Raw genomic sequence first — 12,296 nt, 5'->3', positions numbered from 1 at the left:
TGCATTGGCAGGCAGATTCTTTCCACTGAGCCTCCAGGGAAGTCTCATTATATTTTTGTAAGAGTAAAATATAAAAATTAAAATGTTTTTAGATTGAATTTTTATAATAAGAATGTACAAAACAAATTCATGAAGTGGAATTTATTTTAAAAAAAATTCCACTTGTTAAAAGATCTGTAAGAGAACAAAAAGACAAGTCAGAACAGGGTAAGAAAATACTTGAAAATCATATCTAATAAAAGGTTTATATCCAGAATATATAAAGAACTTTTAAAATTTGAGAATAAGATCCATAAAGAATTTTTTACATTTTTATAGGCATTTGATTTTCAGCAGGGGTGCCAGGATAGTCCTCTGGGTTGGGAAAGAATATCTTTTCAATAAGTAATGCTGGAACAAGTGGATATTCAGCATTCAAAAGAAGTGAAGTTGAACTTCTACCTCACATGATTTGTAAAAATTAATTCAAAATTAGAGACCTAAATGTTAGAGCTAAAAATATAAAACTCTTTGCAGAAAACATAGCTATAAATCTTTGTATGTTTGGACTGGGCAGTGTTTTTTTTTTGGTATAACAACAAAAGCATAAGCAACTAAGGAAAATATAGATAAATTAGACTTCATCAAAGTTAAAAACTTGTGTGTTTCAAAGCATACCATGAAGAAAGTGAAAAGATGACATAGGAAGGGGAGAAAATATTTATAAACCATGTTTTTGCTAAGGGATTTACATTCTGAGCATATGCTTAACTCTTATTTATGACTGAACAATAAAATGACAACTCAATTTTGGGCAAATGTTTTGAATAGACATTTCTCCAAGAAGGTGTATAAATTAACTAAAATGCACATGAAAAAGATATTTAAAAAACGCACATCAAAACTACAATGAGATACCTCTTCACACCCACTAGGATGGATAAAATAAAAATGATAGACCATAACAAGTGGTGTTGAGGATGTGGAAAATTTGGGGCCCTCATACACTGGTGTAGCCACAGTTTATCAGTTCCTCAAAAGGTTAAATATAGACCTAACTGTTCCACTCCTAGTCATATGAACCCTAGAAAATTGGAAGCCCAAGTCCACATAAATACCTATGTACTAATGTTCATAGAAGCGTTATTCATAGTAGCCTGTTAAAACAACCCAAATATTCGTCAGCTGGTATAAGTGTGGTATATCCATACAGTGCAATATTATTCAGCCATTAAAAGGAATGAACTGTTGACACATGGTACAACATGTGGATAAACACTGAAAACATAATTGAAAAAAGCACTCACAAAAGGCCACACTGTATGGTTCCATTTATATGAATTATCCAGAACAGACAAATCTACAGAAACTGGACAGATTCCTGTATCAAAAGCTGATGGGTAGGGAAAAAGAAGAGTGACCGCTAAGGGTATGGACTTTCTTTTTTGGGTGATGAAAATGTTCTGAAATTAGATAGCGATCCTAGCATCATTCTGTAGAATATACCAAATACCATAGAACTGTATACTTCAAAAGGATCAATCTTCTGGTGTGTGAATTATATTTCAGCAAAAATATTAACCCAGTTTTTTAAACTGGCAAAAGCTTTACATAGGTATTTTACCAAAGAAAATAAATGGATGACAGATAAGTTCATGAACCAAAACAACAGCAACCTGATCAGCCCATATTTGGCCAACACCCATATTTGGCCTGGAGAAGGCAATGGCACCCCACTCCAGTACTCTTGCCTGGAAAATCCCATGGACAGAGGAGCCTGGTGGGCTGCAGTCCATGGGGTCTTGAAGAGTTAGACATGACTGAGTGCCTTCACTTTCACTTTTCACTTTCCTGCATTGGAGAAGGAAATGGCACCCCACTCCAGTGTTCTTGCCTGGAGAATCCCAGGGACGGGGGAGCCTGGTGGGCTGCCGTCTATGGGGTCACACAGAGTCGGACATGACTGAAGCGACTCAGTAGCAGCAGCTGCATATTTGACCAGAATAGCTGAAATCAAAATGAGTGACAACACCAAATTCTACTGTGGATACAGAAGAACTGGAAGTGTCGGATTTTGCTGGTGGGAATGTGAATGGATCATCTCCTTTGTCAAAGTGTTTTGCATTTTCTCATCACCTTAAACATAAAATTATTATCTCCATGTAAACATTCATGTACTATGATCAGCAACTCCATTCCTAGATACATATTTTTAAAAACTTCAGTTCAGTCGTCTCCTACTCTTTGCAACCCCATGGACTGCAGCACGCCAGGCCTCCCTATCCATCATCAACTGCTGGAGTTTACTCAGGCTCATGTCCATTGAGTCACTGATGCCATCCAGTCATTTCATTCTCTGTCGTCCCCTTCTCCTCTCACCTTCAATCTTTCCCAGCATCAGGGTCTTTTCAAACGAGTCTGCTCTTTGCATCACGTGGCCTAAGGATTGGAGTTTCAGCTTCAACATCAGTCCTTCCAATGAACATTCAGGACTGATTTCCTTTAGTATTGACTTGTTTGATCGCCTTGCAGTCTAAGGGACTCTCAAGAGGCTTCTCCAACACCACAGTTCAAAAGCATCAGTTCTTCAGTGCTTAGCTTTCTTTATAGTCCAGCTATCACATCCATCCGTGACTACTGGAAAAACCATAGCCTTGACTAGATGGACCTTTGTTGGTAGAGTAATGTCTCTGCTTTTTAATATGCTGTCTAGATTGGACATAACTTTTCTTCCAAGGACCAAGCGTCTTTTTATTTCATGGCGCAGTCACCATCTGCAGTGATTTTGGAGCTCCCTAAAATAAAGTCTGCCACTGTTTCCACTGTTTCTCCATCTGTTTGCCATGAAGTGATGAGCCCGGATGCCATGGTCTTTGTTTTCTGAATATTGAGCTTTAAGCCAACTTTTTCACTCTCCTCTTTCACTTTCGTCAAGAGGCTCTTTAGTTCTTCTTCACTTTCTGCCATAAGGGTGGTGTCATCTGCGTATCTGAGGTTATTGATATTTCTCCCAGCAATCTTGATTCCAGCTTGTGCTTCATCCAGCCCAGTGTTTCTCATGATGTACTCTGCATGTAAGTTAAATAAGTAGGGTGACAATATACAGCCTTGATGTACTCCTTTTCCTATTTGGAACCTGTCTGTTGTTCCATGTCCAGGTCTAACTGTTGCTTCCTGATCTGCACATAGGTTTCTCAAGAGGCAGGTCAGGTGATCTGGTATTCCCATCTCTTTCAGAATTTTCCACAGTTTATTGTGATGCACACAGTAAAAGGCTTTGGCATAGTCAATAAAGCAGAAATAGATGTTTTTCTGGAACTCTTTTGCTTCTTTGATGATCTAGCAGATGTTGGCAGTTTGATCTCTGTTTCCTCTGCCTTTTTTAAAACCAGCTTGAACATCTGGAAGTTCACAGTTCATGTATTGTTGAAGCCTGGCTTGGAGAATTTTGAGCATTACTTTACTAGTGTGTGAGATGAGTGCAATTGTGCGGTAGTTTGAGCATTCTTTGGCATTGCCTTTCTTAGGGATTGAAATGAAAACTGACCTTTTCCATTCCTGTGGCCACTGCTGAGTTTTCCAGATTTGCTGGCATATTGAGTGCAGCACTTTCACACCATCATCTTTCAGGATTTGAAATAGCTGGAATTCCATCACTTCCACTAGCTTTGTTCTTAGTGCTGCCTCCTAAGGCCCACTTGACTTCACATTCCGGGATGTCTGGCTCTAGGTGATTATCTGGGTCGTGAAGATCTTCTTTGTACAGTTCTTGTGTGTATTCTTGCCACCTCTTCTTAATATCTTCTGCTTCTGTTAGGTCCATACCATTTCTGTCCTTTATTGTGCCCATCTTTGCATGAAATGTTCCCTTGGTATCTCTTATTTTGTTGAAGAGATCTCTAGTCTTTCCCATTCTGTTGTTTCCCTCTATTTCTTTGTGCACTGATCGCTGAGGAAGGCTTTCTTATCTCTCCTTGCTATTCTTTGGAACTCTGCATTCAAATGGGTATATCTTTCCTTTTCTCCTTTGAATGTAATAAAGCTTACATTCATACAAAAACTTGTGCAGAAATGTTTATGGCAGCTTTATTTGTAATAACCAAAGCTGGAAACAAATGTCCTTTTGCCAATGACTGGATAAACAAACTGTGAGTACTTCCATACAATGAGATTATATTCGGAAATAAAAAGGAAGGAATTGATACCTGTAGGAAAATGTAGAGTGATTGAATCTCAGATGCTTACTGACAAGTGAAAGGGGTAAGACTCAGTGTGGTACATCATTTATAGAACATTCTGGAAAATGCAAAGCCATGGAATGGGAGAAAAGGTAAGTACCTAAGAGGAGTTTTGCTTATTGGTGAGATGAGAGTAATGTCTCTCTATGCAGATCAGATTTTATTTCAGTTTGTTTTTCCTGGTTGTTAGTGAGCCATAGTTCTTATTCTTTTTATTTTTTTATATTAACGTGGTCATAAAATAAAGGGTTGATTCATAATTTTTAATTTTATGGTGGGTAGTGGTACATTTTGGGAGGCAGGCAATGTTTTTGCTTGTTGATTTTGATCAGTTTCATCCTGTGTCTCTCATGGTATTCTCTGTGGATATACATCCTTATGTCTCATGTTTCTTCTGCCCTCTGGAGGCTTTGTAGGTTGCCATGGCTGGAATATTCTTCCCCTCTGACTCCCTAGCTTGTTTAAGGAAACGTTCCATGCTTCCTTTAGACTAATTTAGACCTTTTCATTTTTTTTTCTCTTACTATCTTATATTTCTTTGTAACACCACAAGATTCAGTTTTATACCAATTATTTGTATAACCATTTAACATCTATCCAATTCTGTATCCTCCAAGCCTCCATCCTCAAAGACTATAGTCTCTGTTCATAGTCAAGTCATGTTTGGTATTACCAGAGTCCTTTTTTTTCCCCCCTTCCATAGAGTCTTGATTCTTTTAGAATCATGTCTGCCTTTGATAATTTTCTTAAAAGATTAGTGGAGCCAGTGTAAATCCTGTCAGAGAAGGAAACTTCTCTTGGTGATGCTTTTCTTTCTTTTTTCTCTTTATAGGGAAGCTCAACAGCCAAGACTCCTACAATAATTTTGCCAACAACAACCCTGGCAACCCTCGACTCTCTCCTCTTCCCAGCCTGATGGTGTTGATGCCTCTCGCCCAAATCAAGCAGCCAATGACACTTGGTACCATCACCAAACGAACAGGGTAAGGCCTCAGGCTTGATACTTTTTAAATAGCTATTTTAGAGGATTAAATACATAAAAATAAAGCATACTTTTTCTTTGGGTGGTTTTGATTATGTTCTTTATTCCCAGCCCACATGAGGCTTAATGTCAGCTGATTAAGTCCAAAGTATAGAACGTGCGCAAACACGTTCATGCACAAGCATGTACACACACGCTCATAGAGAAAAACAAAGCAGCGACAAGTTGTGGGAACTCGTATTGGCTAATGAAAACCAGATCCATCTCCTCAATCTTGTAGTTCCTGCCTTGTGGCTTTGTCCGAAAGTAGTACAGTTTCATTTTCTTGATTTTGTGGACATGATTTGGATTTATAATGGCCCCCGAATTTTGACTAAGGAGAGAGAACTTAATATGACAACCGTGCTTCTGATACTTTGAAAAAGCATCTATATTGAGGTACCACTTACATATAATAATCTGTTGTCATTGTTGTGCTAGGTGGTAAAGTGCTGACATGAGATACTTTTGTAAGAAGAAATACTCATTCTCAAGGACCAGGCCTTTGAGCTCCAGATTTCACTGTGACACTGAAATTGACCCTCTGACTAGTGGAGTGGTGTTTTCCTATAAAGTGATCCTATTTTGAATGTAGAAATTGAGTTTGTGGTATATTAAGGGGGGAAAAAAAAGAAGCTGGGAAACAGCAAACCTAGCTCCAAAATCTGACATCTTGTGATACAAATCATTTGGCTATATTTTTAAAACTTGATTTCAGCTTTTTAACCCTTCAGTAGTAGCTTAAGTAGAATTTTTCCTTCCCTTTCCTCTTTTAGTTTCTTTATTTTAAAATAAATAAGAGTGACTACGAATAGTAAAGGGGTTACGAACTTAAATTTACAGATAGCTGGCTTTTTTCTTTGGATAATGATACATTTCTGGGATATAGAATCAAACAAAAATGAGACTAAATCTTGAATCATAATCTTAGTATTTTTTCATTCACAGACGTCAGTATATAATTGTAACTTTTTTGGTCTGTCTTTCCTGAATATAAGTGAAAGAACACTCAAAATTGTTCCTCATGATTTTAATTTTATTTCTAAGATGGTGACTAAAGTTCTGTGCCTGAAATTGTGTGATGTTGGAATTTAATTCAAACTATTTGTGGGGAGGATTAGCAAATGAGTTTTCTGGGGGCTTCCCTGGTGGCTCAGATGGTAAAGAATCCACCTGCAGTACAGGAGACCCAAGTTTGATCCCTGGGTTAGGAAGATCCCCTGGAGAAGGGAATGGCTACCCACTCCAATATTCTTGCCTGGAGAATTCCATGGACAGAGAAGCCTGGTGGGCTCGAGGGGGTCTCATAGAGTTGGTCCGTTGGGACTCATAGAGTTGGTTATGACTGAGTGACTAATACGCACTTAGAAAGTGAGTTTACTTTTGCATATATTTGAAACTTTCCATGATAAAGATAAACTCCATCACACGTCTTTTACTCTCTCTCTTGCTATTCTTTCTGTGTGTCCTTAGATGGGTAGAAACTATTTATTATCTAGTCTCTTCCTAAGGTACCATACTGTATGAACTTAGATAACTTTTATGTTTCCTTTTCTTTTTAAAAACTTGATTATAGTTCTTAGATTTTTTAGAGCATGTGTATTATGTTCCTTGTATCCTAGATAATTTAATAATTATTAATGAATTAAGTGATAGGAATTTTAATTGTGTGCTTTGAAATTAATATTAGTTTAAGGTACATGTATCATATTTTTTGCTGGGCTTTTATCTCAGTTCTTAAACCCTTTTATTTTTGCCAAATTTTAAAATTCTTTTTAGCATGTCCTTTCTTATAGTGTTTAGAGAGAAAAATTAATATTTGTCCCATAATGAGTACTTGCCTTTTAATTTCCAAAATTTTGATAGAGATTCATTTAGATTTACTGGGGAAAAAAATGTTATTAAACCCGTAAAAGGAATTCCTGGGGAGGGATGTGGGAGGGAGAATCAGGTTGAAGGGACACATATGCAACCGAGGGTGATTCATGTTGATGTATGGCAAAAACCACCACAATATTGTAAAGAAATTATCTTCCAATTAAGATAAATCAATTATTTTAATAAAAAAGGGAATTGCTGCATGCCCAGATTTTCCAAATGTTAACAGTTTAATGAATTTGCCTTATTTATCTTTTCTCACTCCATACACATGCACTCACATACATACACATCCACCAAAAACTCATTTTATTAGGTTTTTTCTTCCATATGCCTGTTGTCTATAATGAATTCTTTACTTGTGGCAGAGTTTTAGTGCTCCGTAAGTTACCCCATCCACTCTTTTTTTCCCCCTCCCCTCCTACTATTCTTTTTTCCTCTTCCTATTAACACAGATTACCATGACAAAAAACACTTTGATGATAGTATTCATAACTTATGCAGGTCACTGCTAGATTATAAGACCTAATACTCTTAAACCATTTTCTGAAGGGTTTGTTGACTGTATTCAGAAATTGCTATTGTGACATTACTTATAATTCTTTGTTGTTCAGTCTTTTAAGTCATGTCCGACTCTTTGCGACCCCATGGACTGCAGCATGCCAGGCTTCCCTGCCCTTGTCTGTATAATTCTTACAGTACTGTTTGGTCATAGAATTTTCAGAGTGTAGTTTGTGGTTTTACTGTCTCAACACTTAGCATTTTCATTGACATACATGTATTTTGACTAACCAAAAGTAGTACTTGTTTTGGGAGAGTAAGCTAGTCCTTGAATTTCCATTTTTGACATAAGGTGATTTGAAGCACATCCCAAAGCACATCTAATGGTTTGAATCATTAGATTTCTCCCGTTAGAGTTTATGATTTACATTAATTTCATTTTTATTTAATTTTTTTTTTTTTTTTTTTTTACTGTGACCAGTTCTTAAGCCAGAGAAGGCAGTGGCACCCCACTCCAGTACTCTTGCCTGGAGAATCCCAGGGACGGGGGAGCCTGGTGGGCTGCTGTCTATGGGGTCGCACAGAGTCAGACACGACTGAAGTGACTTAGCAGCAGCAGCAATTCTTAAGCTGCAGTTAGCTCACTTGCATTATTTCCATCAAGTTTTATTGTGTTTCCTGAGGATTTTGATTACCACATTAAGGTCACCAGAGTGATGAGCAAATAGTCTTTTAATTTTCCAGGTCATTGTGGAAATCCTAATTTACTCTAACTTTGCTTCAATGAAATGCGTTTTCTAGCATTTAAAAAATAAAGCTTATAGATATATTTGACATTAATTATGTAGAAAGAGAACACAGAGCTGACTCATTTATAGGCATTAAATTCCAATACACCTAATATTATATCTAGTTACAAATGTATATTCCATGTCCTAGATATTTGCCATAATTGCATAAAATAAATATTAAAAAATACATTCTAGCATAGAGATTTCCAAGGATTGCTTAGGATCCTATATTTAAATAACCAAATTTAGATGGAAACCTCAACCCAAACCTTCAGGGGATAGACGTGTGCTTACCACGCTTCACATCTGCCCCCTTATTTATAGAAAGATACATCCCTGAAAGCCTGTGCAGTGTCAGGGACCATCTGTCTTACTCAAAGACATTTGCAAGGCCAGTAGAACTGCAAATGGCAGAAGACAGATGTATTTACACCTTCATGTTCTGTACCTTGAAGCAGCACTGGGAGGAAATAAGGCCTGTTTTGGCAACAGCTGTTGCTCAGCCCAACTGCGGTATACGCTGATGAAGGCGGAAGATGTGCTAGGAATTATTCGGTTTAATAGCCGCTCATTCAAACAAAACCCATTTCTTCCAGTCTAAGACTAGAGGATTGGAAAGGCCTCCATCCTGTTTTTATCATGTGTAAATCAGCATAGGTCTCATCTTTTAAAAGTGAAAGTGGGTGCCAAGGGATCGCTCCTTGTTTTGGAGTGTAAATTTTTTGTAGTAGGAACGAAGCAATAGCTCATAGATGTTTGACTGAATTAATGGATCAAATACGTGATGAAGGGTTTTTTTAAATGCTTTCTATGTAAAAACTTACTAAATAGACAATTTTTCATCAGTATGCTTAATTTTACATACATTAAATCTAAAATTATTGACACATACATCATTTTGTGGGCACAAGCAGGGAACAGGACATTTCAAAAAGTGGTCAGAGAGATTTCCCTGGTAGTCCAGTGGCTAAGACTCCACATTCCCAGTGCAGGGGCCTGGGTTGGATCCCTAGTTAGGGAACTAAATCCCACATGCTGCAACCAAGAGTTCACAACCCACAACTAAAGATCCTGCGTTCTGCAACCAAGATCGAAGATCTCAGATGCCTCAACTAGACCCTGCACAGCCAAATAAATAAACAAATACATTTTTTTAAAGTGGTCTTAGTAATTTCATGGGAATAAAAAATATAGAAATTGGGAATGAAGTTACTTCTTGCCCTTCACTAGCTGACATGTTTAGTGAAGTAACCTGATACGATTTTTTGTCTTTCACTGGTTTTCTTAAATCGAGCAGCTTCCTGCTACTTCCTCTCTCCACCATGTTTGTATGTATTCATTTTTTTGTGAACAGTTTGAGCTAGGTATTAGGAACCTTGGGCCTGACTCTGGAGAGGTAGCCTAGGGAATATAGTGAAAGAATATCATCTTAGGAGTCTGAAGCTCCATCTTCTTATCTTGGTTCTGCTATTTCCAGTGTGCCTACGTGAATTTCGTCATCCGAGGTATATTTGTGTGTATGGATTGTAACCTGTCAGCCTTACAGTGTATGAGTTTCCAACAGGTGCTCTATTAAGTACTTTCTAAGCCTCATTCATTGCTGTTCCCTAGGCCAGTGCTTCACAGGAGCTCCATTTAGGAAACATAGATGATTGTTCTTCTTTAGAAATGGAAGCATTTAATAGCATTTATTTGATTATCTCTAGTTGAAATCTGTAGACCAAATCTGCCATCAGAGTTTGCTAAGTGAATAACTGACATTGGCATACAGTCCTTGAGGAAGGTTTGTTCCTCTTTCTAATTCACTTTGGTCTGCCTTGGCTTATTTAGACACTTTGACCTAAGCCTCAGATCTTATAGGTGAAGTCTGAAGAATTAAATGGGAAAGATTTGGAAAAAGACACCCCGCCACCCCCCCCCCCACCAGTTACAGTGGTGGTGGTTTTTCAGTCACTAAGTTGTGTCCCACACAAAAAGAGTGATGGTCAACTCTGTGACCCAGTGGACTGCAACACGCCAGGCTCCCCTGTCCTTGACTATCTCCCAGAGTTTGCTCAAACTTGTATCCACTGAGTTGGTCATGCTGTTTAACCATCTGATTCTCTGGCGCCCTCTTCTCCTGTTGCGTTCAGTTTTTCCCAGCATCAGGATGTGTTCCAATGAGTTGGCTCTTTGCATCAGGTGGCCAAAGTAATGGAACTTCAGCATCAGTATCAGTCCTTCCAATGAACATTCAGGGTTGATTTCCTTTAGGATTGACTGGTTTGATCTCCTTGTAGTCCAGATGGTAATTCTCCACTTCCTAGTCCTGTCTTATCTATGTATTATTTCTTGATAACTAAGCTATAAATGTTTCATTCCAGATATAAAATAACTAGCAATGTATATTTTCATTAGGATGGATATTTCTACATGTGCAATATACATGCACAGTTTGAGTTTCCAGTTTTTGTACTAAGTCAGTAGAGTACTTAAGCCATTCCATACTTTGTTCCCTTTTACCATAAATCTGTTAATTTTGGGGAGTGGGAATAGGGAGGAGATTACGTCTCCTGTATAATGTATTACAAGTCAGCAAGCATTATTTTCTATGGAAATTTGGAAATCTGTGTGTGCTATTCTAGTCTCTCTTCTGCCACATCTGGCGGAAATTGAACAAGAGAGTTTTTTTCTGATGAAAATCTTGAGCTTGTAGTTTAAATTTGCATGTTGAATATATCTCAGATTAGAAAATTCACCTGGATATTTCAGCTTGAATTTGCCTTCAGAACAATAATTTGAGAGCCAGTAGTGCCATAGGTCTCTTTAGTAGTTAAATTAATGAAAAATTTAGAGTAATACTTGAAAATGATATGAGGACTAACTTGCTTGTATGCACATGGGGAATGTGAGTCCATCAAAGTTACTGTTTAACACGAGGGGGTGTAGGGTGTAGCACAGTCATTGGGGTTCCTGGAATGTGGTGTTAAGACTATATGGCTTTTCTTTACTATTTTACAGATAGTGTTGTACAGCCCTTTCTCTGTTCAGTATGTTTAATATTTATATGGGCTCATTCTTATGTCTGTTAAGTGACAGTGCTTGAATTCTCATAGGACATGATTAGTTGGAAAGTGGAACTTTCAGAATTTTTTGTTTGTTTTTAATTGGAGAATAATTGCTTTACATTGTTGTGTTAGTTTCTGTTGTACAACAGTGTCAATCAGCTATAAGTATACATATATATATGGGGAGATATATCTATCTATCTCCCCTCTCTCTTGAGTCTCCCTTCCACTCCCCCCATCCCACCTGTCTAGGTCGTCACAGAGCACAGAGCACCAAGCTGAGCTCCCTGTGTTGTATAGCAAGTTCCCACTAGTTGTCTCTTTTACACATGGTAGTGTATATGTCACTGCTTCTCTCTCAATTCATCCCACCCTCTCCTTTCTTTGCTGTTTTTTAGATGCCAACTATTCTTTAACTCTGAAGATGGTGAAATCTAATTATTATTACTGCCTTTTAGCAGCAGAGTCAGGTTATAAAGAGTTTTACCATGTTCAAATAAAATCTGATTTTATTTTCCTCTTAACATTTGAACAGTCTTTTTATTAGTCTTATTTTCAACTAGGAAGACCAAAGCTTATGTGGACTGTGTGGCCTTTAAAAAAAATGAATCAGAGTTTAAAGAGTTGCATAGTATTAATGATTTGATATGGGACCTCCCAGGTAGCACTAGTGGTAAAGAAACCCACCTGCCAGTTCCGGGGACATAAAAGACATGGGTTCGATCCCTGGGTTGGGAAGATCCCCTGGAGGAGGGCACAGCAACCCACTCCAGTATTCTTGCCTGGAGACTCCCATGGACAGAGGAGCCTGGCGGGCTACAGTCCATAGGGTCAAAAAGAA

The 12,296-nt window shown here is 37.9% G+C and overlaps 1 protein-coding gene across 10 annotated transcripts in view; it reads left to right on the top strand.

The window, feature by feature from the left end:
* The window catches only part of BCAS3 (BCAS3 microtubule associated cell migration factor), a 586,592-nt gene that overhangs the window by 237,500 nt on the left and 336,796 nt on the right, over positions 1–12,296 (top strand). For all 10 annotated transcript variants that reach the window (XM_059878411.1, XM_024980624.2, XM_059878412.1 and 7 more), the window contains exon 16: positions 5,050–5,200. In XM_059878411.1, coding sequence (XP_059734394.1) covers positions 5,050–5,200 — 151 coding nt within the window. The remainder of the gene's footprint in view (positions 1–5,049; positions 5,201–12,296) is intronic.

The sequence above is a fragment of the Bos taurus genome, chromosome 19, assembly GCF_002263795.3.
Source record: "Bos taurus isolate L1 Dominette 01449 registration number 42190680 breed Hereford chromosome 19, ARS-UCD2.0, whole genome shotgun sequence".
NCBI lineage: Eukaryota > Metazoa > Chordata > Mammalia > Artiodactyla > Bovidae > Bos > Bos taurus.
This window is presented reverse-complemented; position numbering and strand designations above follow the sequence as displayed.